This window comes from Mycteria americana, chromosome 1 (assembly GCF_035582795.1).
Source record: "Mycteria americana isolate JAX WOST 10 ecotype Jacksonville Zoo and Gardens chromosome 1, USCA_MyAme_1.0, whole genome shotgun sequence".
Lineage (NCBI taxonomy): Eukaryota > Metazoa > Chordata > Aves > Ciconiiformes > Ciconiidae > Mycteria > Mycteria americana.
Genome location: NC_134365.1, coordinates 69258576 through 69286374, shown reverse-complemented (window position 1 = coordinate 69286374; position 27799 = coordinate 69258576). Strand labels below are relative to the sequence as shown.

The 27799-nt window shown below is 51.9% G+C and overlaps 2 protein-coding genes across 3 annotated transcripts in view; one reads left to right on the top strand and one right to left on the bottom strand.

The window, feature by feature from the left end:
* Nucleotides 1–27799, bottom strand: part of WNT5B (Wnt family member 5B) — a 74606-nt gene that overhangs the window by 35579 nt on the left and 11228 nt on the right. The window lies entirely within an intron of this gene.
* FBXL14 (F-box and leucine rich repeat protein 14) lies at nucleotides 1945–5935 on the top strand. Its single transcript, XM_075504446.1, has one exon. It carries the CDS (start codon nucleotides 2598–2600, stop codon nucleotides 3798–3800), a length of 1203 nt encoding a protein of 400 aa, XP_075360561.1. The 5' UTR covers nucleotides 1945–2597; the 3' UTR covers nucleotides 3801–5935.

Below are 27799 nucleotides of genomic sequence, written 5' to 3'. Positions count from 1 at the left end.
ATCAGGCCAAGGCACATGATCACACTTCTGCTGAATGAGCCAGAGCGCACGATACAGAGCCAACGCCAATTTTACGCTGGCCGTATGCCAGCCGCCGGGGTGCGGACGATACCTGATCTGGCTGGAGTTGTGTACAGCGATACCTGATCCGGCATAAAGTCTGCTAGTAAAAAGTTAACCTGTCAAAAACTTCTTGAATTAACTTGAGCAGGCAGAGTGAATGAATACCAGGTCAGCGCTTCACATCATGCGGCCACCCCATTTTTGAGCCAATAATAGGAGTTGTACTGCTGCATTTTCTGCGTTGCCAAACCACAGCCTTAATGTCGATAGTGATGCTTATATGCACGGGGATCTCATTGCAGGATCAGAGCCTAAGAGTCCTTCAACTCGCGCTGCCTCCAACTCGAAGCAAAAAGGAAAGAAAAAAGCAGAATGAAATCTAAATGTTCCTAAGTAGGCAACAGCGTCTACTAATATGGAATCTGTAGGTGAAGATGGAGCCACGGGCATTTCTGCAGCAGAGAAATTTAGATGATGATTAAAATAGAGCTTATTCCTTCAGGTTAGCAAAAGTCTTGGTACAGCAAACATGTCAGTAACTAGGCTGATTTTAGCAGTGTTTTAGTAATCTAAACAGTATTAAAAATGCGCCCTGTCGTGTTGAACAAATGTGAACTTTATTTTTTTCTTTACAGCCCTTTGGCACAGAAGGGCAGTCCTGGTCTTTTGAAACTGTTTTGAAAAGCCTTACCTGATCTCTGGTAGAACTTAACCCATTTTTAACACTGCCGCAATAGTGCCCAGTGTTGGAACATGCACAGTTTACACGAGGCTACAGACATGTAGGAAATGTGGATTTCAAACAATCTTTCTTGAAATTGCTGGAAATCACTGGAAATTGCTCGGTTTATGTGAGTACTTCAACTACCTTCGGAGCTAGTTCAAGGAGACCATTAGCTGAAAGCCATTTTCAGAAATCTTTCCATCTCCCATCACGGAGGCCCTAGAACGGTCCACCCAGAGGTCTAGCAACCTTGACAGCTACCCAGATCTCCAAGCTATTTACAGCCATGCTCCTATCGCTCCTGCAGGGACGCCGAGACAGGGGGTTCCCAAATTTTGGTCCTCAAGGTCATCACACAGTCTCGAGGCCAAACCGCAGACCAAGGCGGCCTACGCTCCAGCAGGCACGGGCCAGGCGGTGGCCCGCTTTCCCCTTGCCGCCCCGTGTGCAGCAGCATGAGCCCCTGTCCCTCCTGACAGGGGTCCGGCGGCCGCGGGCTCCCCAGGAGCTCAAGGGGTAGTTTACCAGCCGGCTCGGTGCGGCCCTTGGCAAACCCCGAGGCGGAGGTGGGCCGGTGGCAGGCGCCAGGGGCTCACGGGGGAGCAGGGAGGCCTGGAGCGAGGGGGCTGGCCGGCCCGCGGTGCGGGGCTAGGCTGAAGCGGGGGTGCCATCCGCGGCTCAACCCTCCTCACGGCGGGGCCCCGCCACCCCCGCCCCGGCGGGCACAAGTCATCCGAGGGTGACAACGCAGCGCCCAGCCACGACTTCTCCTCACTGGCAGGGCGGCAAGGGGGGCGCCGGCCGCCGGGGGCGCTCGGGGCGTGCCTCGGGCGCGCCCGACGGGCAGGGCGCGGAGGCCTGCGCGCCCCAGGCGGCCCCGGCCCCCCCGGTGGCGCCCCCGGCGGCGGAGCGGCGGCGGCGGCGGCGGCCGGGGGCGGCGGGCAGCGGGGCGCCGCCGCGGCGCGGCAACGGTTAACGGCGGGGCGCAGCGAATGGGCCGCGCTGTTTCCAGGGCGACGGCTCGGAGTGTTCCGGATCGTACCATTGCGCAAGCGGCGCGGGGGGGGGAAGAGGGCGGGGGGAACGCGAGCGGCGCCGCCGCCGCCAGGCCCGGCCCAGCGCCGCCTCCTCCCTCCTCCCCCCCCGCCTCGCCTCGCCGCGCCTCCTCCCCCTCCCGCCCGGCCGGAGCGCGGCGCCGGGGCCCAGCAGCGAGCGGCGCGCGGCGGAGCGGAGCAGGCGGCCGGCGGCGGCCGGGCCCGGAGCGGCGGAGTCGGTACCGGCGGCGGGGCGGGCCGGGCCGGGCCGGCGCGACCCCCTGCCCTCGCTGCCTTCTCGCCGCCGCCGCCGCGGGATGCGGGCGGCCCGGGGCCGCGGGCTGTGAGCGGCGGCAGCGCGGAGACAAAGGGAGGCGGCGGGGCTCGGCGGCCGGCACCAGGGACGGAGCGCGGGGGCCGCCGCCGCCGCCGGGGCGCACCCGCCCGCCCGCCGGGAGGCGGCACGATGCGGCACGGGGCGGCGCGGCCGCAGCAGCGCGGCGGCAGCAGCGGCGCGGCCCGCCCGGCGCGGCGGTAGAGGCGGCGGCGGCGGCCGCAGGGCGCGGGGCCGAGCCGGGCCGGCGGTCGCGCAGCAGCGTCTCCCGCGGGCCGGGCCGCGCCGCCCGGGCCGGCGATGTGAGGGCGGCGGCGGCGGCGAGGAGCGCGGCGCGGCACGGCGCGGAGCGGAAGGCGGGCGGGCCCCGAGCGGAAGCGGGCCGGGCCCGGCGGCGAGGAGGAGCGCGGCGCCGGCGGGGGCGGCCGGGCGCGGGCGTGCGATGGAAACGCACATCTCGTGCCTGTTCCCCGAGCTGCTGGCCATGATCTTCGGGTACCTGGAGGTGCGGGACAAGGGCCGCGCGGCGCAGGTGTGCACGGCCTGGCGGGACGCCGCCTACCACCGCTCGGTCTGGCGGGGCGTGGAGGCCAAGCTGCACCTGCGCCGCGCCAACCCCTCGCTCTTCCCCAGCCTGGCGGCGCGGGGCATCCGGCGGGTGCAGATCCTGTCGCTGCGGCGCAGCCTGAGCTACGTGATCCAGGGCATGGCGGACATCGAGAGCCTCAACCTCAGCGGCTGCTACAACCTCACCGACAACGGGCTGGGCCACGCCTTCGTGGCGGAGATCAGCTCCCTGCGCTCGCTCAACCTGAGCCTCTGCAAGCAGATCACGGACAGCAGCCTGGGCCGCATCGCCCAGTACCTCAAGGGCCTGGAGGTGCTCGAGCTGGGGGGCTGCAGCAACATCACCAACACCGGCCTCCTCCTCATCGCCTGGGGCCTGCAGCGCCTCAAGAGCCTCAACCTGCGCTCCTGCCGGCACCTCTCCGACGTGGGCATCGGGCACCTGGCGGGCATGACGCGCAGCGCGGCCGAGGGCTGCCTGGGCCTGGAGCAGCTCACGCTGCAGGACTGCCAGAAGCTCAGCGACCTCTCGCTCAAGCACCTGGCCCGCGGGCTGGGCCGCCTCCGCCAGCTCAACCTCAGCTTCTGCGGGGGCATCTCGGACGCGGGGCTGCTGCACCTGTCGCACATGAGCAGCCTGCGCAGCCTCAACCTGCGCTCCTGCGACAACATCAGCGACACGGGCATCATGCATCTGGCCATGGGCAGCCTGCGGCTGTCCGGCCTCGACGTCTCCTTCTGCGACAAGGTGGGGGACCAGAGCCTGGCCTATATCGCGCAGGGCCTGGACGGGCTGCGCTCCCTCTCCCTCTGCTCCTGCCACATTAGCGACGAGGGCATCAACCGCATGGTGCGGCAGATGCACGGGCTCCGCACCCTCAACATCGGCCAGTGCGTCCGCATCACCGACAAGGGCCTGGAGCTCATTGCCGAACACCTCAGCCAGCTCACGGGCATCGATCTCTACGGCTGCACCCGCATTACCAAGCGGGGCTTGGAGCGCATCACCCAGCTGCCCTGCCTCAAGGTGCTCAACCTGGGACTTTGGGAAATGACTGAGAGCGAGAAGGTCAGGTGAGAGGAGGGGGCGCCCCGAGACCTCCATCTCCTCCGGAGGGACTCACTGACTGACTGACTGACTGCTGCAATGGAGGAGAGAAAGAGAGAGAGGGGCACGCACAGAGCCATGCTACCCACGCACCCTGGCACCGGAGGGAGGAACATAGAGAAAGAGAGTATATCCTCAACCCTTCTGTGCTGCCTACCTACCCTTGCTCTGGAGGAGGAGGCAGAGGAAGGGGGAGCAGGAGGAGAGAGAGAAAGCACCTATCCTTTTTCCAGGTCATGCCTCCAGCTCCGTGCTGGGGAGACAGAGCTCCCCTGTCTCCCACAGCATCCTTCCCTGCGGAAGAGGTAGAAGCCCACACTCTTATGCACTGGGGCTAGAGACACCCCTCTTTATCCCCACTCCCTGATTCCATCCCCTCATGCACTAAGGATGGATAAAGACAGACCCTTGTTCTGCCATGTATTCAGAATAGATTATTTTTGGTTTATATAAAGGAGAGTGGGAATGGAGATGGGAACAAAAAATAACAACAGCAGAAGAGGCTTCCTAGCTACACTTATGTACCCAGCCACCCAGTCACCCTGCGCTGGGCACAGACGCAGCTTTTAGTAAAATAACTATTCCACCTCTGCGCTTGCCCCTCCCCTCTCAACTGGGAATTGTGACAGAAATACTGCTCCCTAGGTACATTGATTATTATTTTTTTTTAAATCTGTTTTCAATCTCCAGTTCCATGTTATTCTCTGCTGTCGGTGGATACAACCTCCCACTATTCCAGTTCTCCACTGCACTGAGACTAGGGATAGCTTCAGCCTCTCCTTTTGTCAGTACGTTTCCGTGTCATCCTGCACTGTGGTTAACGGAAGAGCCTAGGCACTCCATTCTCTCTCCCCCTCTCTCTAGTGGAGATGAAGATACCATTTCCTCCTTCTCCTGTCTCTGTGGGGACTGGACACGGACCCCAGTCTCTTAAGCCTTCCCGTGCACTGGGGGACACCGAGAGTTACCGAGACTCGTCTTCCCTTTCATCATTCTCTCTTTTTCTCCCCTCCTTCTTCTTGGCAACAGGGATAGACATATCCAGCTACATATCCATTCCTCTTTGGGTTGGGGGTGAGCGGGTAGAAGGGGTGGCTAGCTCCCCTCTACCCAGGGGACTTGAGGAAGAATCTCCAGCTTAATTTCTGCTTCATTTGAGATACTGTGACCTGTTTTTATTTTGAAATGCATAAAAAAAATTACTGCTACAAAAACAGCCTCTTACTCTCCCATCTATCCCTTGCTTACGTCCTGTAACTGATCCCAGTTTCCCTCACTCATTCTCCTCTTTACAGTATTCATTTTCTTACATGGTTTTATTTTTAAAGACATTTGAAGTTGCTGTTCTTGTGGATTTTTAAGTACATTTTTTTTCTGCTGAATATATTCTATATATATAAATATATATATGATGTCTGGCTACCTCGTTTTAATTTGTTACTTCCCCCCCCCCCCCCCCCCCCCCTCCTCAAAAGCCCTGGAATTCTTACAGGAAAGAGATTTTGAGACTGAAACATTTTTGTGCCTAGACTGGAATAATGCCCCTTGGGTTTGTTCTTCTTTTTCTCCCTGCCCTCCGCTCCCCCCCCCCCCCTTTTTAAAGATTTTTGTTTTGGTTTTGTTTTGTTTTTTTTTTTTAAGCTTACCCTGTTGTGTCCTACCTTCACATTCTGGTTGTGCCTCTCCCTCCCTGTTCACTGGGGACTGGGGACCCAAACTGTGCTTCTGCGTTTTTACTCTTCTAGCACAAACATGTAACACGTGAGAATCCATGCTGAGGATTGGGCTACTGTTAACAGAAATGTGTAAAATGCAAGTTCGTTTTTTAAAAAAAAAAATTATATATATAGATATATGCAAATGCTTTCCCCTCCCCTCCCAAATCACCTACAAAAGGTCACTATGCGAGGCTTCCTGTTTGTAGGTGGAGAGGAGCAGAGCTGGCCTGCAGGCCCTGAGGCTGCAATGTGAAGGGGAGGAGACTGAAGTTCATCTGTCTTATCTCTGTTCTGTCAATAAAATGGAGCTGGGTCTTTAGATTTTTTTTTTTTAATTATTATTTGAAAGAGGAAGAATAAGTTTGGTTTTGGGGTTTTGTTTTGTTTTTTTAAAGAAAAAGATCTTGGCTTCTTTTTGCTCATCTGTTCAAAATCTCAAATCCTCCACAGTAACAGGCCAGACCACGGAGTTAACGCAAACCCAGAGACCCCTATGGATTAATTGTACTGTTTGTGAATTTGTATAAAAAAAATAACAAAGATCCTCTTAAAACATTTTATATTCTTACAGTAAAAGGTTAAACATATTTATATAATAAAAGAGGAAATATGAAGTATGTTTTTGAAAAAAAAAAAAAAAAAAAAAGCTGTATCTGTGTTGTCTGTGCTTTTTAAAGATAGGTATCTATCTATGCGTTGGGTTTGGTAAGTATGCCGTGCGGCTCACGCCGGGGGTTTGGGGCTGCTCACTCTTGTTCCAGTGAGTGACGGAGGAGGAGAAGGAAGGAAGAGAGCCTGGTGCCTCCTGTGCAGGATGTTGAGTAACATCATCATGAAGAGTTTGTAAGGAAGGGGTTTGGTAGGACCAGCCTTGTCTACGAGGGTGCTTGTGGATTCCGTGGGGAGAAGCCGAGTTCAGCTGCCCGTCGGCGCGAGGTGTCAGCTCAGGTTGAGGTCGGACAAACGGGAAGCGCTGAAGCTTGCTAGCAAGTGAACAGAGTATTCAGTGGCAGAGGAAGACATTTGGGAGGGGGGACAGAAGGGCTGTGTTTCTTAATTTTTTGAAGTGCCAGGTAGATGGTAGAGGTTTACTTATATTTGATTACTATATGTGATTTACTTATATTGACGCCTACCCTGGGTGGAAGACCCATCAAGTAAAAACATTTCCCAGCAGTGACAACCACCAAAAACCGCGTCCTCGCTGGTGCACGAGGACTTGGGAAATCCAAAACGTCTTGGTTGATTTCCACTGCCCAGGCTAAGATTAAAGAGGAAGTAAAGCGGGAATGTAAAAAAAAAAAAGAAAAGTTTGACTAATCTAAGGTGTCCTTTGTCCCATACCATAATCTTTCTCCTCAATGTATGACTTTTAACCCGACGGGGTCCCTTTTTAGCCTTCCACGATGTGGGTTTTTTATTGTTGTTGGAGATGGAGCTTAAGCAGTGTTTATCGGGCAGCGACAAAGCTGTCTCCCCCCAGCCCGGCGGCGGGGCTCGCTCGCCCCGCTGCCCCTTCCTGCCTCGAAGGAGGGGGAATGCGAAATGGTGGAAGAAGCCGGAGCCATTGTTCAGGAAAGTTAAAAGAGGAGCTGTCCTTGCTTGCTTGCTCAGTCATGCATACTCAATCTGGCCGGGCCCGGGTCCCTATGGAAAGGAGGAGGGCGATTCTTCCCCTCTTTTTAACATTCCTCTCCAGGCCTGGCTGTATTTAAGCTGCTTTCCTCCACGCCGAGGAGGAGGGAGGGGGATGGTCTGAAGTTCCTGTACATTTGCATTTTAAGCACTTCCAGCGCTGAGCAGGCCACTTTGTTCCCCCCGCGCTACCCCGCTCCGGCACCCCTCGCTGGGGTGCTGCTCCAGGTGGGTCGGATGCCCTACCAAAGGAGGTCCCCTCCGCGTCCGGGGCCGGCCTGCCCGGCTGCTCAGCCTCTGCCTCCACAGGTATTTCTGGTCGAGGCTGGACTGGGCATACTTCTTTGTTGCCAGCTCTAACCACCTCAACCCTTTTATGTCAGTGCCGCGTTTCAAAGGGGAAAACTGTCCCCAACTCTGGACCTCTTGAAACGCTATCTCCTCCGCATCCTAAGGACCTGGGCTGTCTCAAGGTTTGGACTTCGGGGCGTGTGTTGGTTTTTCCTGCTCTCTTTCCAAGACTTCCAGGCTTTCTGCTGGGAGTCCATCACAAAAGCTGCATTGTTCGCTTTAGGGAAAGCCACCACAATTGGATCTAATTGAGCCTGACACTATATCCATCTTCCTTTCCTTGGAGGGAGGTGTGGGGTCTGTCTTTTCTGCGTTAAGAAAAAAAGTTTACAGTAACTTCTTGACCGAAAAAGAGGATGTATGTATGAACGTTATAAACAATGGGAATTCCAGATCAGGTTCCCATTACTGCTGTAAATGTAAATGTTCCTGGGGTAGGCAGCAGTTCCAGCCAGGGATGGGGAACGATACATCTCTCATAAGGTAGGTTTGTTTCTGCTGGATTTGAGTGAAAATGGCATCTCTTCTTGTTAAGCCCCATGTTCACATGGATAATAGCAGGGCACCTATGTCTAAGTATAACGTGTGGGCTCACAAGTTCTGTAATCAGAACTAGGACAGCATTTTTTTTTCCCCTAAAAAAACCCCCCAAACTTCCTCTCCCCACTTAAAAAAAACAAGTCAGAACATTGCCCACGTGGCCCACAATGCTATTTAAGGGGAACCCGAGCCTAAGGAAGCTGCCGAAACCAAAGCCTCCCCAAAGCCCAGCGTTTAGACACCCTGGGCTGTTCCCGTAGATGGAGCAAGTGCTCCTCACGCCCCAGTGTGACAGCACCTTCCCCGGCACAGAGGCAGTCCTCCCCGTCCAGCGAGGCCGGGGCTGGGGAACGCGTGTTTACTAGCAAGAGAGAAGGGTTTCTTAAAATAATCAATCCATTGCCAGCAACCATAGACCAATTACCATATGACTCCTCAGGGTAACAAGGAAACTTAATTTTCACTCTCCAGCCGCTCTTGAATTTTTGAAGATGACTCAGTTGGCAACTGGGGTAGAAAACGATAAAAAAAAAAAAACAACCCACTATTTGGAAGTGAGCTGGAAGCTCCCGTCTGTGCCAGCAAGCCCGCAGTGCCCCAGTCGTGGCTTTGGTGCCAGCCTTCACCACTGCGCCCAGCAGAAGCGCTCCCAGCCCACCCAGCCGTGCCAGCTGGGGCAGCAGGGTCCCTTGCCTACAGCCGCACAAGCCGGGGCACGGAGGACGAACCAGGGATCTGCTTTACGGACTGGTGGCTCTGGGGAGCAGAGGGGCCACACTTGACAGGTGGCAGCAGGAAGCGGAGCAGAACAGGAGCGATGCAAAAGGGGGATGAAGGGACCAGGCAGAGGAGGAGGTGGCCGGGGACCAAGGGGCAGTGGTGGGGGACGCCGGCTCGCAAGCTGCGGCGAAGTCCCTGCGTGCATGCGGGTCCCTGGTCTGCTGCAGCAGCTGCTCCCCTGGCCAGAGCCCATGGCTGGCTCCTCTCCCCAGGAGATGGGGAGGAAAAGGAGGCTCCACCTGGGTCCTACTGCCCTTGGACTAGCATATGGGAGGTCCGTGCAGGACAGATTTAGACATTTTATACCTTCCCACCCCACGCTGTGGGTTCAGCTGAATCAGTTTGTCGTGGTGATTCTGGGGTCCTTTGTTTCTCCGTTAATAAATAACGGGGTCACGGGGCAGCTGTCACACAAACTGCCTGGGGCCTGTGCTAGGACGAGAGGTGATCTCCGTGCTAGAAGTACAGAGCTTACTCCTGAACCTGCCCTTTGGCGGTCAGGGAAGAGTTAAAACAAGAGCTGGGTGGCCAAGACACCAAAGTTTTTGGAACCAAAGCTAGAAGTTAGCACAGGCTGCCATTAACAGCTCAAGGGTAGGTGTCCCTTGGACACGGCAGCCTCACTATGTACGTATGCAGGATGCTTCCAGCAAAGCGGACCCTTGTTTGTTTCCTCTCTCTCCCTCCTCTTCCTTAAATCCCTTTCTTTTAGCCAGCAGCTCTTTAATAGTGCCTTTTATGGAGGAAAAAGATAATCGATAAACTCAACTGGGTGGTGCGGGCTGGATGTGAGGACCCCTCAGGACATGGGCGAGGCCCCAGGCCAGAGCTGCTGGCTGGGCTGCGTGACGCTCCCCGCCACGGCCAGCCAGCGAGGCCGTCCTGCTCAATTCCCCAGCCCCAAGCTGCACGGAAGAAAGAGCTGGAGAGGGTTCGTCGGGCTCCTGTGCCAGAACTTAGACTCCAGCCACGTTTGGCAGGGATGCTAGTGCTTATCCCCCTTCTTTAATTAAATCTACCAAATGCATTAGCTCAGTGGCAGCCCAAACTGAAATAGCACCACGGAGATTTTGAAAGATCCGAATCTGATCTATTCTTGCAACAGAAAGATGAAGGGAAATGGGATTTTCCTAAAAGATTTCCTAAAATCTGGGGTATGTTTTGGAAAGGGTGTCAAAAGTTTAATACCAGGGCCTGGACACATACCCTGAGCAAGTATTTCCACATGAGAGGGTTACTGAGATATAAACTAAACTCCTCTTCTGCTACAGAAACTAACTTGGATCTAGAAATGGGCAACTCCTCCTCATTATTTTCCTCCCTTGGAGTCTTGTGTCTCTAAGCACAGTTTAGTGATTTGAAGATGAAGCAATTTCACCTCCTAGCTTTAAAAACAAAACAAAACCAACTCAAAAACATTTATATCTGAGGTTCATCCTCATCCTCCTCCTCTCTTTCTCCCCCAAAGCATCCAAACTTTACAACCCCCGGGCCACTTAAGGGTCTTGGTAGGTTGGCACCAAAGGTGTACAGACGGCACCACACAGGGACACCGATCGCAGCTCTGCACCCAGCAGCCTCTCTCCTTGTTCGGTGAGCTACAACGCCAAGCACCCAGCAGCAATAAAACCCTGCCACTATCTCCTTTCGTGACAGCCACAGTTGCACGCCCAGCGCCCCAGCTTCAGCGTGAAGCACCTGCATCCTTCAGCGCTATAAACTCCTCCTGCCGCATGTTGGGGAGAAGTCCCCTAAAGCTGCTCACGCCACAGGCGAGCTGGTTTCCTCTGCTCCTCCAGGCTTGTGCAGCCGCCCGGGATGCAACGCCTGCCTCTCGGCTCCGGCAAATCTCCGGCCGCTTGACCGAAGCACCCGACGCGCCACCGATCCCTACGTGGGTTGGCCAGAGGTGATGGGGACGATGAGATCCCTCGGCCCGCTCGTCTGCCAAACCCCCAGTAAAACCAGGCGGGGACAACGTGGTAATACCAAAAAAAAAAAACAAAAAAAAAAACAAAAAACCGTGAATGCTGCCTATGATACTGACGGGGTTTTTGCCTTGGTGTGGGCTGGGTGAAGCATCCCCATCCGCCATCCCCTATATGCATCCGCATCCCCTATATATATACCCGCAATCCCATCCCCTATCCGGAGCCGTACAGCCACCGGGCAGCCCTAAGTTTCTTTCCCCACTTCGCAGAGCCTCCGGGGACCCACCGGCTCCCCGCCCTCCCGCCGCCGCTCCCGGGCCGGGCTCCGCCTGCAGGCGCGGCGCCGTTCCGCCAGGCGGCAGCATTGCCCGCCGAGTCCCGCCGCTCGCCCGGTACCGGATCAACCGGCCGGCCCCCCCCCCCGGGGAGCCGGGGCTCCGCTGGGGCCCATTCGGGCCCCAGCGGAGCCCCGGCTCCCCGGGGGGGGGGTGTTAGGGGGGCGGCGGGTTGCCTCATCCCAGGCCAGGGCTCCTCACCTCACACATTAATTAATTCAAGCCCCACACATTAATTAATCAAAAGGAATTAATTCTCACGGGGGTGCTGTCCCCTGCGATGTCCCCAGTGCGTTGCTCGGGGGTCACAGCCGGGGCACCAGGTGAGAGGGGTGAGGAATCGGATGGGGGGCGCGGGAACGGTGCGGTGGAAGCTACAGCGGTGAACCCCATCGCTACTCCTCGTCGTCAGGACTTGTCGGTGGTGAAGGGTCCTGAGGGTTTGCACCATGAACCAAAATGGGAAGCCACAGCTGGCGCAGCTGGGCGGCTGCTGGACCGCTGGTCCGTGCACCCCATCGTTGCGCGAGACCTGCATGCCCTGGCCTGCACGGGCTGCCTTCTAGAAAACACCGATCCTAGATTTAGTACTTCTGCCTGAAGTCTGCATCTCTTGATATCTATAGCTTGACACTAAGAAAATTATTTTCTTGTTTGTTTTATTGTTGTTTTTTGGCCAAACAGCGCCCACTGTCCATCTCTCCCCTCTCCAGTCCTGCTGGCTTCTGCCACTTGGAGCAGCAAAACCCGAAATGAGTTTTCCAGCCTAAGGTAGCCCTGGAGAGGGAGGATCAGGACAGAGAAACACTCATTGCAGAGGACATCTTCCTACTCTTCCCACACCAGGCTCTGCCACCCAGAGCCCCAGAAGCACCGGTGTACGAGTGTGAGCTGTACACAGCAGCAGGAACCACTCCAACAAGCCATCCCTATCTGTTCAGACTCTTCAGCCGTCGCAGCTTTTATTTCAGGCGAGTCTCACCAAACAAATGCAGAGCTGACAAAAAGCGCCACCTTGACAGCCCTCAAGGCCGACGTCCCATCACGACATCAGGTATGGCTCAGATTGCAGCTCTCCCAGCTGCTCTGTCTACATCTTCACCAGGACTGTTCCTGCAGCGATGCTCGGGGACCACCCGTGCAGATCAAAGGCACAGGCAGGACACGGTCCTTAAGGCTGCAAATGCTATGGCCCCTCACGGTTTTCCTTCCCGAGAAGCACCTGTCCATTAGCAAAAACTCGCCCGGACCACACCAAAGACCGATCCAGCGGTAGCGACTTTTGGTTTCCAGACCCAGACCACACGGTGCGACGACTTGCGCCTGGGCTGCCCGCTCCCTTCCCCTCACTTCTGCCAGCTTCAGACACAGCATGCCCTGGGGACATTGGAGGGGGGACATGAGGGGGGACATCTCCCGCACACACCTGCCGGGGACTCAGCCAGACAGGGGGAAGCTGCATGTGAGCGGCTGGGTGTAACTTCCACCCTGTCCCTAGTGCCAAAAACAAGCATGTTAAAGCTAATCTACCTCTGTCTCAGCTCAACTGCTTTTCTGTGACTAAGCCCCTTATAATGGTTTTACTAAAATCCCCTTTTGATGGAAAAAATCCCAGCTGGAAGTTTCGGGCAGCGGCACAATGTGCAAGTCTGCGTGTCCCTTTCCCCAGCTTCACAAAAGCCTCTAATCGAGTGGAAAATTTGCTGGAGGCCAGAGGTTTAGGCCTGCAATTATTTTTTAAGGGATTATCAGGACAGAATGGGAGTACTTACGACCCTCCTTCTCTTTGTGTTTTGCTCTGTGCCGCTTTCAGATAGACTCCGCCAGAAACCTAAACCACCGCAGCTGGATCCAGTGAAACCAGGGCTTGGCTGGGCAGCATGCCTCCTTTCTGTCCTACGGGACAGTCTCCAGGCTCCAGGTTAGATGAGTCCCACTCCAGCACCGTGCAACGAGCAGAAACGCTTTTCCACAGAAGCAACACTAGAAGGTTTTTTTTTTTTTAATAACAGCTTGAGAAAAAGCAACTGATTCCAGTCCTGTGAGCCTCGCCGAACTGACAAACCAACGAGCAGGCAGGGATGTGGTCCGTCGGACAGGCTGGGCTTTGGCTCTGCAAAGCCATTATGCAGGAGGTCTTGCACAAGTTACGTGCAGCAAGCTCCAAAAAAGACTTGGCACCGAAGATGCGTGCGCTGCAACACCCAGCTTTTAAGGGCCTTGCTCCAAGGGTGCATCCCCGGGGTTAGGGTCCTCAGTGCTTTCGCGGCCTCCGAGAAGTCAGACACCTCTGAGGCTCCAAAACAACTTCTTGCTGGGCATGGAGCCACTTACTGTCAGCACGCTTAGCATGGGCCGGCCAGAAGAGAAATGCCTCTGGCTCTCCTGCCTGAGGAGCTCTGTACCTTGCTCAGAGCTACCAGGAACTGCCTATGCTCACACGTGACCCAAAATTAGGTGCTTCTCTACCGTCAAATTGCCGCGCTCCCGCTTGCGTGCAAGCAAGTGAGCCATACCCGGAGGAAGCAGCGGTGTGCCCTCCTTTAAACTGTAGCCTAAGGAAGCGGGAGACCTGCTTTAATTCCTCCTCCCTTCGTGGCACTTCAAACCTATCCCTCCCGGAGAAGGCACCAACCCTCGGCCCTCAGGCAAGGGCCAGGAGGAAAGGCGACTCTTCACTATGCCCATATAAGCCACGCTACGGTGTGGATGCTTATTCCAGATTTGGTGCAAGAAAGAGAGTAGACGAAGCGAGCAACGGCTATAGACCACAAGCATTTACTGTGGGGGCCCATCTCCTTCCGAAACCTCTTGGCGTGTTGCATAAAGCAGCTGTTAGATAAAATGCCGAAGGAGGTTTTGATCCCCAAGCCTTCCAAGCGTTCGGCTGCTATATAAGAGGTTTCAAAAGAAAGTGGCAGCTGCCACTGGGTTTTGGATCTTATCTTGTCTGAGTGTGCTAGGTGTGCTCCGAAAACGCCCAGGGAGGCTGAGGGGCCAGGATGCTCTCTTTCTGGATTGTGATCAGACTCAAGCAGTTTTGGGCAGGCACGCAAGTACAACGCTTAGCACCCAAGGGGTGTTAAAATAAAAATTAAAAAAAAAAAAAAACCCAAACCAAAACCACCCAGACAAACATAGAGAAAAAGGCAAATGAAGCATTTGTGGAATTTAGATGCCTCCAGGAGCTAGGTGGTACCTAAGCTGGGGATTTTGATTTTGCAATTTTGAATACTGCCTCAATGCCATTTGTCTTGGTTTTTTTTTTCTTGGATCAGGTCTTTTGCCCTTCTCTGCCTCATTCTCTCCATCCACACAGACACTGTTTTTGCAGAGTTTTAAGACAATAAGATAAAAAGACAAATGGCCTAGCCTGCTTATAATGGCTCATTAAGGCTGATGTGCTTTCAGATACTCTGTATGTGTCTAACTTCTGGAAGATGGATGAGTCTGCTCTCCAAGATAGCTTGAGAGCTTCACTATCCAATGATAAGGGACCCAGAATCACCAGTAACCAGTAGCGTAGGATGTGACCTGTGTGATTCATTAGTGGCACTAGAAATGCAAGGTCAGGTGAAAAGTCAGCTCAAGCTCCATCTTCTCACCCTAATAAATTGAGTGCCAGGCCCAAGGAGAGCCTCGCTCTTTGAGTCCTGAGTCTTTCTATTTATACACAGCCTGCTGTCCGCGGATAACCTTGAAAAGCCCTACTTACAGTATTGCTGAAACACCGGGGACTTCCAGAGATCACCATCCAAATTCTGCACAGAGGCAGGATCAAGTATACTTGGATCATTCCTGACAAGGGTTTATCTTACCCATTCCTAAAACTCCCCCTAAAGGCATAGCCTGCAGCCCCCCTACTCAACCACTTCCAGTTTACTTCCAATAATTTTTCTCCATATCCACCTTAAATATTCTATTTTTCCTGCAGATTAAGCTGTGTTTTTAATGCTCTCCACAACTGGCAACAGAAAAGAGTTGATGACCGTTCTGCTTAGGGCAACCTCTTACGGCCTGGACCACAACTCCTTTCCCTTCGTCCTCACGCTCAGCTCCCTGCAGATGCACCTCAAATGCAACACGCTTCAACTCCGCCTCGTGCAGGGTTTGCCTTGTGAAGAGCCCAGTTATCATGCTGCATTATACAGGTGGGTTTCTAGATGTATGATAAACACGTCTGGAAACTATTACCATCCTCCCAAATGTTTGTGGCCTGCAAGAATTGAATCCAGAATCCCAATGTGAAGTGATTTGCTCACCGGGATGTTATAAAGATTTTATATTTTACAATATTATTATAATATATACCATAAAGATATTATAAAGATACACCTTGCCGCTTGTAAATTGTCAAAGCTTCCTAAGACATGTAGATAACTCAGTACCTACCCTCTGTCCCATCCCAGCACTCCCACGACTTTATTTTACAGATACCTGCCAGCCCCGCTCCTTTATCCTCCTTCTGGGTGTTCTCTCATACCCCTTGATCTAACAGCAGCGTTCCCCACAGGAGTCCCCAGGGACTGCATTTCTGTCCCCTGCCCAGGGGCCACTGATGGAGACACAAGCGATGTGCTCAGTTCAGTCAGGCTAAAGATAACCAGCGTTTCACATGCGGATACACAACGTAGAAGGATCTTATTTTTCTAGCGTAGCTTTATGATGCAAGTGAAAAGAGGGGACTGACAGGCCACGACAACTGGAACCACTCCTGTTCGAGACGTACGCTGCACCAGAACTGTCCTAGCGTGAGTATTACAGACCTCTGAACTTCGTGGGCTCTTGTCAATTCTGTCACCCGTATAGGATGTCCCAGAATCATAAACAGAGTGAAAAAAAAAAAAAATCCCTTTCCAGCTCTCAGCAGAGTAGTCGTGCTGACTGTCACGGCACTCGGAGAAGGTACGGTGCACAGGTAGGTACTTGTTTCCTGCTTGCACTATCACTACTATTTTTGAGACAAAATTTCAAGCTCATCATTGAACAGAAGTGCCGAGCTACAAAGCAGTACAGAAATCACGTCGTTCATCCAGGAAATTACAACTCCGTGTCTTACACGGTGTATTGCCCTTGTGTGTAGCTATGCAATGGGCATCGGCGGCAGCAGAGCGAGGCAAGTGAAGAGGCTTACGGCTTGGATTTGTAAAAGTCTAGGCACTGAGACATCCCAGAGCCCCACGGGAGCTTCTGGTGACTTGTACCTCGCAGGAAAAACAACGGAGTGGATTCTGTTCCAGGCTCACCGCACAGCTGCAGGCAAGTCCTGCCACCCCTCTGCATCTCAGCCGCTTCGTGCTTAAACTGAGAGTAGTACGTACCTATGAGAATAGAAAAGCTTATTTTTGGAGTTCAAAAAAAATACTCGAGACCTCTGCATGGAAGTCATCAGAGAAGCCTCGAACATAATCATTGCTATTCCTGTGCCGAGTACAGGAAAGTTGTCAGAGCCTCCCAACAACACCAGAGGAGGCCCTAGCTCGTGTTCATTTCTGCCTCTTTCCATACCATTTCCCTGAAGAACGGGCCTTGTAGAAAGAAGGGTTTCAAAACGCAGCCTTAGCGCAGTGACTGCAGACATATTGTGTCAGACAGGGGCTCGGTGTTGAAAGAACTGTCTATATATTCAGCTGCGTATTGTTACAAACATTTAAAGAAGCTGCTTTATCCAAAAAGGAAGGACAAGTTAGTATTATTATGAAAGCCAGGGGGTTTCCAGGGTTGCTGGTGTGCAAGCGAACGATCCAGAGCCAGGACAGATAATCACGGTAGAAACGATAGGAAAATCTACCAGCGCCCGAGGACCACCTACGCAACATCTGCACATGTCTCATAAGCCAGGTGTTGCTCCCTGGAGCACATAATTTGGGCACGCGTTCAGTGTGCCACTCCTACCGCCTCCTGGCTCCCGCCAGAACAATGGCACACGCTGCCTACAGCTACGTGCAAAGCGAGTAGCGCCAACCCCAGCTCAGAGAAATCTGTCATTCACCCAAGAATATGTTGTGTCAGTACAAAACTAGCCCACAGCTGGGAATCGGCAGGAACATATTTGAGGTATCACACTCACAGAGGAGGAACAGAAAACTGCTTTGCCCGCAACTGCCCAAAAGCGACTGCGGCAGCTTAAGTTAAAGACTTAAAGGGAGGCACACAGAGAAGTCAGGGGTCAGGCTCCAAAAGAGACAGATATTTGCACTCCAGAAAACAGGCTACAAAGCACTAAACGCAAACAGGAGTTTATCCTAGCAGCACGCTGCGTACAGACGTGCTTTCTGTATAGAGGCAAATGCATCTCGGTACGCCCAGCATCTAGCGCAGCTCTGGTCGCTTAGTCCATGGACCCTACCACGCTTCAAGGATGGGAGCATCTCTCCTTCGTGCACTAGCTATTCTCATGAGCTAAGGCTGAAATCCTGGCAATAGTTCCCCCCTCTCTTTAAAAACAAAGAAAAAAACCAAAACAACAAAGAAAAACCAAAAAAACCAATCCCTAGTCAGGACCCTGCTACACCACAGACTGAAGAAGTGCTTACTTTTCTTCAGGAAGAGATTATATTTCTTATATCAGGTTGAAGGTGGCCGTGGAACGGGGTTCAGCACATGGATGAAGTTCTGGAGGATTTTTATTTTAATAAATATGCTAACTCCAGGGGGAAAACCTCTGTCAATACAAATCCTATGGAAAATATTGCTCCTGTAGACAGAAGAGAGACCAGTTCTGTTTGTGTATTCAGGCACTGTATATATGAAGATATTTTAGAGGCCTCTATACTTAGCCATTGTGGTTTCGATCTTTCCCAGGCCAGAGGTAGCTGTGTAAGCATATAGTCAGCATTGGCTAAACAAGTACTTTTAAAACCATGCTATTATTACCAAGTTAGTTAAAGAAAGCTTTTTTCATCCCCCCTTTTTTTTTTGGGGGGGAAGATCTGTAATTCAAGACAAAAATCATAAAAAATACAAAAAAAACCCAAAACACCAACAAAACCCCCCCCCACTCACCCTTCTAGCCCTTAGAGTGAGATGCGGGGTTCTTTGCTATCTCTTTATATTTAACTGCAGCCAGACCACTTCAGGTCATGATCTCATCTGATCTCAGCAGGATGGCAGCGCTGGGTCTTGCCGATACTCCCGGGGAAACCAGGGTCCCTCAGGAAGCGATGCGGGTGACTCAGGCAGCGGAGCTCCTTTCTCTGAGTCAACACTGACCCAGTGTTTCAGCATCGTGCCGGAGGGTGCTGACCTGCTCGGCGTGTTGTCTTTCAGAGGAAAGAAATGGGTGCCTGACCACACTTGTGGTTATTAAAGACAACATGTCACTTTACGCAAACATTGGCATTTGGCTACGTGACCGCTCCCTATGTGCGTAATTACATTTCTGCCTTCCTCCGCTTTCTGTCCCGAATTGTTTCAATAGCTGCTGTGTTTCATCCAGCCCTAAATGCACTTCGGTGGTTGGAGAAGCAGTTCTAGCAGAGCCCAAAACTAAGAACCTGGAATTTTATTGCTGACCCCACCTTTGGTTGGCCACATAACCAAAGCACATCTCTTCTACCTTCCCCTCTCCCTTGGTTTCCCCCTGTGCAAGAGGGAGCTCATGAGAAGAATCTCTTCTGTAAAACGTGCTGAGAGCTATTGGTGGAAAACCCCACGCAAGAGAGCTTTACAAAGATGAATTATGCGAGATGGCACTATTAATTAGGTATGCTGATTAAACATTCTGGGATTTTTTTCAGTAGAAAGGCGTTAGGGAAAAGAAGAGAGGTTTGTAAAGACAGCAGTGAAGTCTTCTGCATTTGACATAATTGTGCCCTACGATCTTTCTTTAATCCAAGAGAGCCTTGGATTACAGACCAGACAGGTATTTCGCCCTTTGATGCAGAGGAGTTTGGTGATGCCTACTCTACAAGCAAGTACTCTAAAGGTGCTGAGCATTAGCAGGATTTTATTTTTCCACAGGCAACTCAGCTGCCTATAATTATCTCAAGAAAAATTCCTCCTCTTCTTCCCTAATCCCAGTGCTCTGATCACATGCTACGTTTGACTCCATTTCAGAGCCATGTGACATTTACAACACACAGTCCTAAAAACACATGAAAAATACACCTGGTTCTAGGATTTGGCACAAATTCAGCCCAGGTTCACCAAAAGGTTTGTGACCCTTCTGAGCAAAGCTGGGACCAAGTTACAGTTTTGCATTGCACCTTGTGGCTTCGACAAAAAATAACCTGATCGAACTTGGAAGCTTTGATTGAGATGCGCTTGGAGAGTTTGAGTTCAGTTCAGGCATAAACTCGGTTCAAAACTCAGAGGATGGAAACTGCCTTGAATGGAGAGCGGCTGGAGTATCTGCACTCACCTGCATTGCAAAAAGAATCAGGTTGACATGGGTGACGGGGACTCAACAGCAGACCTGACCACTACCAACACTGAGACAGCCATGAGCATGCTACTATTGTAGTTCAAATAGGGCTTCACTTCTGAAGCAAATTCCCCATCAATCCCACTACCTGTGTGGTGGTTTGCAACCTGGAGCAGCCTTAGAGCTTGCAAACTGGATTCCCTCCAGATGAAACTGCACAGGAGACCGTGAGCGAGGAGGATACCTCACACGCCTCCTCCATCCATGGGACCAGACAAGAGCTAGTCCAAAATAACAACCCCTCACCCCAACAGTGCCATTGTATGGACACCAGGTCTTCAGCACCAACTGGTTCACCCTCCAGACCCTCTCCTCCTGGCCCGCTCTGCCTGCTAACATGGCCACGGCCACCAAAAACCGGGGCTCAGCTTCCAGAGAACTGGACTGCAGGGTACCAGTGGTACCCGGTTACTTGGGATATCTGTTTATGAGCACCCTCTGCTGGATATTACCAATTTTTCTTCCCTCCAGGCCAGCAGTGCTAGCAGGCTACGTCTGCTAAACCAGCAAAACTCTGGGGTGTGGAAGCAGGGAGCCTGCCCCAGGTACCCCTGAGACGCTCCAGCATACAACGTGCCCAGTGCACTGCAGCGGGGACTACTCTGCACCAGTATATCCGCAGCGGGATAAATCAGTGCTCATTGAAAACAATCAGAACCCAAAGGCATACTCATAACAGGGAAAAGTCAAACCCACCAAAAGCCTTGGACACGTGACTAAGCTGCTTACAACTCACTTCAGTCTGAACAAAACATTTTGCTGAAAAAAGGATGCTGACGCAACACCCAAAATGCATCGTTCCACAAGAGGATGGGAACCGTATAGGCTCTGATGCTGCAACGTTTCCTACCGCGGCTCAGACCTGCAGAGGTCACCTATCCACCGCAGCACTGGGGTGGATGCTGGCAAAGAGGCAACCGAGTTGGTGGTTTGACAAGATGGATAACTGGCATCTTGAATCTATAGTCGGGGAGGACGACAACAACATCCTCATGTTCTACAGCTCAGCCTTCACGTGATCAGAAAGTTGTGGTCACCTCTGATCCCAGCCAAGTTTATAGTAATCATTCAATGCAGAGATGTCGGGGAACACAAGGCTCAGGCAATGACTCCTCTGAGCTAGTGTCCACTGTCAGGTGTTTCAGAGGAAGGTATGAGAGGTTTACAGGGCCAGGAAGAGCAATTAAGCAGCTGCAGCTAGGAGACTGTCCAGGAGTAGGAGGCCTGATATCCTCTAAAACAGCTAGAATAAAATTCATAAACTGTGTGTAAGATTTTTATCCATATAAATGTGTAATCCTTTCTACATTCTACTATGTTCTTGGCCTCAATTATTTACATGCTGTAAGGAAAAAAATAAGTTTCACCTATGTCAGATGTTTTGTTTCGATTTCATTGAAAACCTTGTATTATGTAAAAGTATACACAGGAATGCCTGGTTTACTTCTCTGTACTTCAAAGTTTATATACTTCTGTCATGTTGCTTTTTATTACTCTTCACTCTAACTAAGGATGTGTACTCTTTTCAGTCTCTCCACAGCTCTAAGCATCACCTTCTCCTGCTAAATATTTGTAGCAGAGTGATCGGAAATGAACATATGATATTTTACTTCTAAGGCTGAAGTCCCAGAGAATCACTCATCTTTCCACCAAAGAGATCCTGCACATCCCCGCTGCCAGCCGCCTCCTACTCATCCAAAGCAAGGGGAGCAACGGAGGAAGCAAAGCGTATTACATCGGACCCTTTCACACTGCAAAATTCATGACTGCTGGAGGAGTTATGTGCTCCTGTACCATGCCAGCCACTGTTGGCTGTGGTAATGCAAACGAAAAGGGATTAACCCTGCTCCCTGCTAGGAAACAGTCTCCCACTCATTCCTTAGAAAAGTTAAAGGTACTCATTTCTGAGGGACTTGCGGGGTGGGTAGATACACTCACTGCAGTTCTCCAAAGATAGCTCAGAAATAACCTGGGAGGATCCCAGATGAAGGCTGGGTGTCTTCTTACATCTGTCTGGTTTGGGAGATGGAGTGTAAACAGTGGCACATTAGCTGAGATTAATTACAGACTGCCGGTATTTTGCTTTCATGTAGCGAGCTCCGGGAACATAACACCGCTGATAATTAAATAGCGCCTTCCATCAAAAGGCTCCAAACCACCCAGCAAACCAGCCGAGCTGTGAAGGTAGGGCTGCTGGAGCGGCACACAGCAGCGGCTTAACAGGACTTAGGAACACAGCACACTTGTTTAGGAAATGAAAAATTTCTACTGAAACTACAGAAGGAATTAGCACGTGTTTTACATTACGTACTGCACGGTAAAACCTGGGCAGGATTAGCATCAGTACCAGCAGACCTTCACTGGTCGGACACCAAGTTGTATATCCCACAAGAAACTCCGTTTCTCCCATGATACAACACCCAATTTTTTCTTTTTCCTGGAACATTGGCTCAGTAGTGACTGGCGGGGGGGAAAGTATCTCCTACTCTGTCTTCTGCAGCTATGGGGTTTCTTTGCAGCTTTCCTACACAGAATATGACCAACGCACAGGTTTTATTTAGGAGCTGACAGCCCTCAGGTAAGCAAGGGTGAGAAAATACAGAACGCGAGATAGGTGCCAACAGAGAAAAGCTTGCAGCAGCAGGGTTACTCTTCTGTGTTTCCACATTCCCTCCTTCCACACACACGCGCTGCTCATCAGTTACGCCAGGGTCACCAGCCTAGCACACCAGTCCAGCGTCAACACTGGGAGGTGGATGATCGAACCCGCACCCTTCTTCTCGTGCACCACATCCCAGCTGGGTTACCGCATCCCTTCTCCCTGTTCGTTTCCTTTTCTGTCCCCGCTCCTTCCAGTCCTGAGGCTGCTTTTCCCTTCTTGCCCCCAGAATCACAGAATCGTATAGGTTGGAAAAGACCTTTAAGATCATAGAGTCCAACCGTAAACCTAACACTACCAAGACCACCACTAAACCATGTCCCTAAGCACCTCATCCAAACGTCCTTTAAATACCTCCAGGGATGGCGACTCAACCACTTTCCTGGGCAGCCTGTTCCAGTGCTTGATAACCCTTTCAGTGAAGAAAAATTTCCCAATATCCAATCTAAACCTCCCCTGGCGCAACTTGAGGCCATTTCCTCTCGCCCTATCGCTTGTTACCTGGGAGAAGAGACCCACACCCACCTCGCTACAACCTCCTTTCAGGTAGTTGTAGAGAGCAAGAAGGTCTCCTCTCAGCCTCCTTTTCTCCAGGCTAAACCACCCCAGTTCCCTCAGCTGCTCCTCATCAGACTTGTGCTCCAGACCCTTCCCCAGCTTCGTTGCCCTTCTCTGGACACGCTCCAGCACCTCAATGTCCCTCTTGTAGTGAGGGGCCCAAACCTGAACACAGTATTTGAGGTGCGGCCTCACCAGTGCCCAGTACAGGGGCACGATCACTTCCCTAGTCCTGCTGGCCACACTATTTTTGATACAAGCCAGGATGCCATTGGCTTTCTTGGCCACCTGGGCACACTGCTGGCTCGTATTCAGGCGGCCGTAAATCCCCCCTCCCCATCCCCTTGCACTAAATGCCCACCAACAGCGGGGAAGCTCACGGTTACTCCGGCTGGCACAGCTGAATGACTTGCTGCTGTAAGGCCAGGCTGCTCCCCAAAACTGCAACCCTGATCTCGTCAGCTGTTCTCTCAAAGGCACCGAAATGAGAGGCCCATGCAGAAGCCAAGGGGAGAGCAGGGGCTGCCAGGATCTAGCCGCTGCTTTACATTCACACTTGCAACAGGGAGCAGAACTGGCAGAGGTGTGCACGTTTCTCCTGCCCACCACATCCTCCGGTGCCATCTCGCATCTCTCTGCAGAGGGGACTGGGAACCTGCAGTTCGGGAACTCAGCATCTCAAGATCAGCCGCCCTTTGCAAGGCAGTTTCCTGCCCTGGAGTCCCAGAACACAGGGACCGGGGACGTTAACACACCAAAGCACCGACCAAATCCCTTCAGCATTCCCGGAGTCCCTCTCAGGAGCTCCCGCTTGAGCATCAGCAGCATTACTGATGGGCAAAACGACGTGCTGTCCTGGGAGCGCGGCATTATCACTCGGCGGTGTCACACAGCCTGCCCTCTGTGCAGGCACAGTGACCCCCATTCAGCCAGTTTCGCCTTCCCCAGCTGGATTCAAGGCAAAGCCACAGATGCTCTTCCAGAAGCAGACACTCAGGCTGCAACCTGCCCACCGATACTAGATGGCCGATGTGCCCAGCCAGGAGGTGATCCATAGTGATAACAGGGGTCAGGAGAAGGGCTTAAGGGGGAAAGAAGAAAGGGAGCAAGCTTCACATAGGAGCAACACATTTTTGAATGGGTAATTACATGTTATTATGGCTTAGGTGGACTACAGAGAGACACACACTTCCATCCAGCACCTCCTTGCCTAACAGAGGTATCTTTCTGGCACATTGTGCAAACGGCCTTTACTTTTCACATAACCTTTGAATAAAAGCCATGAATATTTACGTCACAGCATGTGGTACAGCACTTAAGAGCACACGGCTGTGGGGCAGCTATTTGTGAATTCTGCCTACCCCTGCCAGAAAAAAACCCTTCCCCAAGCCCTGCCATCCCATCGCTGAAACCAGGTAATCCCAGCTACAGAAGCTGTACTGACTCCTCGGGGCTGAGGCAGGGGTACTGATAGATGGGAAGAGGGAGGGAACGGATCACTTCACCGATGTAAAGCACCAAAGAACAAAGTAGAGGAAAGCCAAGGAGATGCAAAGCTGTCAAACTTCTACAACAATATCTGCTAGGAGTGTTCACTTACCTACCACCTTCCCAGGAACCACTGAACAGTCAAAAAAGCAGGAACCAGACATAGAATCCACGACAGAAGCTAAAGAAAAGTAATTCCCATCTGCTCTCTCAATGCTCCTCTGTTACAGAGAGGATAAGCTACACCTGGGTAGGTTCAAATGGCAATAGTAATCCTCTGCACTCTCTGTTGCTCACAGCCATCAGTGCCCAGGTGAAGCCCATGAAGGAAAGGAGGCACTCAGGCTTAGCAGAAGTCACAGAGCCTGGGTTAACCCCAGAAATCCCACTGCCCAGCCCTCAGCCTCACAAGTGAACCCTCCGAGTAGAAATCGGGAAGATTTTATTGTCATTAGCATGAAGCGCACATCCTGGAGCTCTAGGATCCCTCGGTGTAGACCAGGACCCCAGCCTGCCCCGAGCTCTACGCTGGCAAAGCTGCATGGCTTTGGTCTGCAACGTGTGGCTTGTGCTGCAGTAATATTCAGAGGCCCCAATGTGCTAGGCACTAAAAAGCACAAGGCAGAAGTTACTTTGCATCATCATTATCCCCCTAGATAAATATAAAACCTTATACTGAAGAGTTTTCTCATCTCCTTTTTTCGTAAGACAGCCATATAGCGACACTGGCATTCCTCTCACCTATAACGGCATAAGAAAGAAGAGAGAAAAACGTATTCAGCAGCCAGAGATGTGACTGCAGTACGTTAGATGTGCAGGCAGGCGATCCTGGCGAGCTCATGAAGAAAGAGAAAGGGTTCCCACTCACCCATTTGCCTGGGTAAGTCCCCAAGAGTCCCCACCAGATTTTTGTCACCTATGCTGCTATATTTGCCCTGCTGCTGTTACTTGCGTGCGGCAACTAAAGCAAGCTCAGGTGTGCTTCCTTGCGCTGCATCTGCCCCTCGGCATTTCCACACTGTGGGAATACCTTCCCTTCCCGTGAAATCACTCCCATTGCACCAGCAGAAACAGCAGAGGAAGAGACAAGCCAAAAAGGAGGACTAGAAATTGCAAAAGCTAAATCCTCTTTAGTCACCAAGTGGCATCTGTTCCTCACACATTTCTTGGAGGTATACATTTCTGTCCCAACATAAGCAAAAGCCCGAGGACTCCAGTTGTCAGCGTGCTGCCAGCGCTGGAGTTCTTTCTGGTATATTTAGAGCACGCAGCATCACACCAACTCCTCTACTCGTTAAGCCATGATATTTGAGCTATGATTTTTTTTTTTTTTGCTTTTTTTAAGGTGACCTATCCGAAGAAGCTCTCACATCGTAAATCGGGTGTCTGAACAAGAAAAATACGGTTGCCCCAACGTTATTTTGTTGCTGCTATTAGCTTGGCTTTTTATTTAGAGGGTAGGTTTTACGTCTGTCTTTCAAGGACAAGCTCCTGATCGCGACTAAAATTCTGGGTGAGATGACTGACCAATGCATCTGACCGAAGGCTGAAAATAAAAGCTGGCTTCCCACCTTAGTTTCTAAGTAAACTCCACCAAATGACACAGCACCCCATACTGCATTTCACAGGCGGTGCAGATATATTTAGCCTGGTATGCCCCTCCCGAAGCGCAGCGTGGGGCACAACCGGTTGAGCAGAACCCAGGCAGGAATACAGGAAAATGAACCTGGCAAACCCTCCTCTCCTATTCAGTAGCGTGGCTCTTGTTTACTTGCTTTGTTTAAAACAAAACAAACAAACAAACAAACAAAACAAGGAAACTTCGCAAGAGGAGTTTTGTTTTCAGGTCAGGCAGCAAACCCAAGAGTTGTAATGAGGTCCTGGAAATGAACAGCTTAATTTATTTGTGTTGTCGAATGTTCTTTGCATTTCCACCCAAGCACCAGACGGGAATGCAGGGGACGAGAAGGGCATCTACCCTTCCTCCTCAGGCTTGCTGGAAGAGAAAATGGTGTAAGCACCACATGAGTATCACGGAAATAGGAACATGCTGGGGCTCCTCTTTCACAGATGTGAAAGTAGGGGACAATAAGCCACTTTAACGACGATATTTAGGTGCCCGAAGAAGCACACTGCTTGCTTTTGGCATCTAGAAAAGTGCCTGAGGGGGATGAATTTCAGCGGCGTACAGCCAGCTAGCTCGCCAATGACTTGGTGCGTTTCAGCAGACACCTCCCCGGAGAGATGCCGCCGGGGGTCACCCCGGGGCTGCGGGAGGGTCGGAAAGAGAGCTTAGCTCTACGAAGCCCAGGTTTTGCCCTGAAGGCCCTGGGAAATGATGTCCTTCTCAGCCTCCATCAAATCAGATAGCCAATAAAACAAATGATGGTGATCAGAACGATAAAAGCTGCTCAGAAGCATCCGCCAACCCGTTGGGTTTTGGCACCGGCAGGTTGTACGTGGCGATTCCCTTCCACCCAGAAAGCTACAGGGAGGGCTCTCTGCCTTCTCCAGAAGGGCTCCCAGCTCCCAGCAGCGCAGGAACACAGGGCACCTTCTTGGCTTCCATGCTGGACAACCTCCTGGCCTCAACTAAAAAAAATTACACACCAAAGTCTTAGTTGTAAAGGACTTTTCTTCTCAAAGCAGGAAAATAATCCATTACATACTAGAATGAAACAAGAAATCAGGGCAAAACCTAACGACGAGGTTGCATGAACAGGAGTATCCTATCAGGACCCCTTATCCTGCAGCTTTCCCCAACGTGGCTGGTCTTAGTTCAAGCCTTTGGGAACCCTTCACTCCATAGGACGAACTCTCAGTTCAGGGCTGGACTAAGCAGAGTGCGATTCATTAGGGAGACCTCCGTGCACAACACAGAGCAACTTCTCTTACTATTTTCCTCATTCCCAAACGGGAGGTAGGGTAGGGCCAGGGAAGGTTCGTGGCCGTGAAAAGATTTTAATGTCTGAGTAACACTGCAAGCCCAAAGACTTTTGATTTCTCAGAGTTGCACTGCTTCATCCTCTCCTGTGACAATTTAGGAACTTGAGTGGAGTAGCTGTCTCCTCGATTTCCCGATCTTTCGCTCCTTTCCCCTCAAGAGTGCTCTCTCGAGACCTCCTTTCCATGGCCTTCCCTCAGCCAAGAAAGGCCAAGTTCAGGTTTTTGCTCCCAGCACGTGTTATCGCTGCCCCGGGCCAGTCGGCTAAGAGAGGAGACTGTTATTTAAAGCGGTGCGGAGAGGAACTGGGATATGATCGTAGTCACTGACCCTCGGGCACCCTAAAGCACGGGACCACGATGTGCCGAGACGCGTGTGACCCTCCTCCGGCGGGGAAAGCTGGGCTCTGCCGCTACGCGTGACCACGATCCAAGAGCTAACCAGGTTTAGAAATCCCTACGCATCGGCATCCTGTTTCACAGTCCTGCAACCGCAGAGACAAATAATACTTTATAACATACAGCTTGAGGAAACCTCTTTTTCTTACCAGACTTTTTTAAAAAGCACTTTTTAAAAAAAGCAGGTTTTTCTCTAATTTGAGATTA

What these genes read in the sequence shown, in the direction of transcription:
- FBXL14 (XM_075504446.1), top strand. Translation starts at nt 2,598, where the DNA reads ATGGAAACGCACATCTCGTGCCTGTTCCCCGAGCTGCTGGCCATGATC.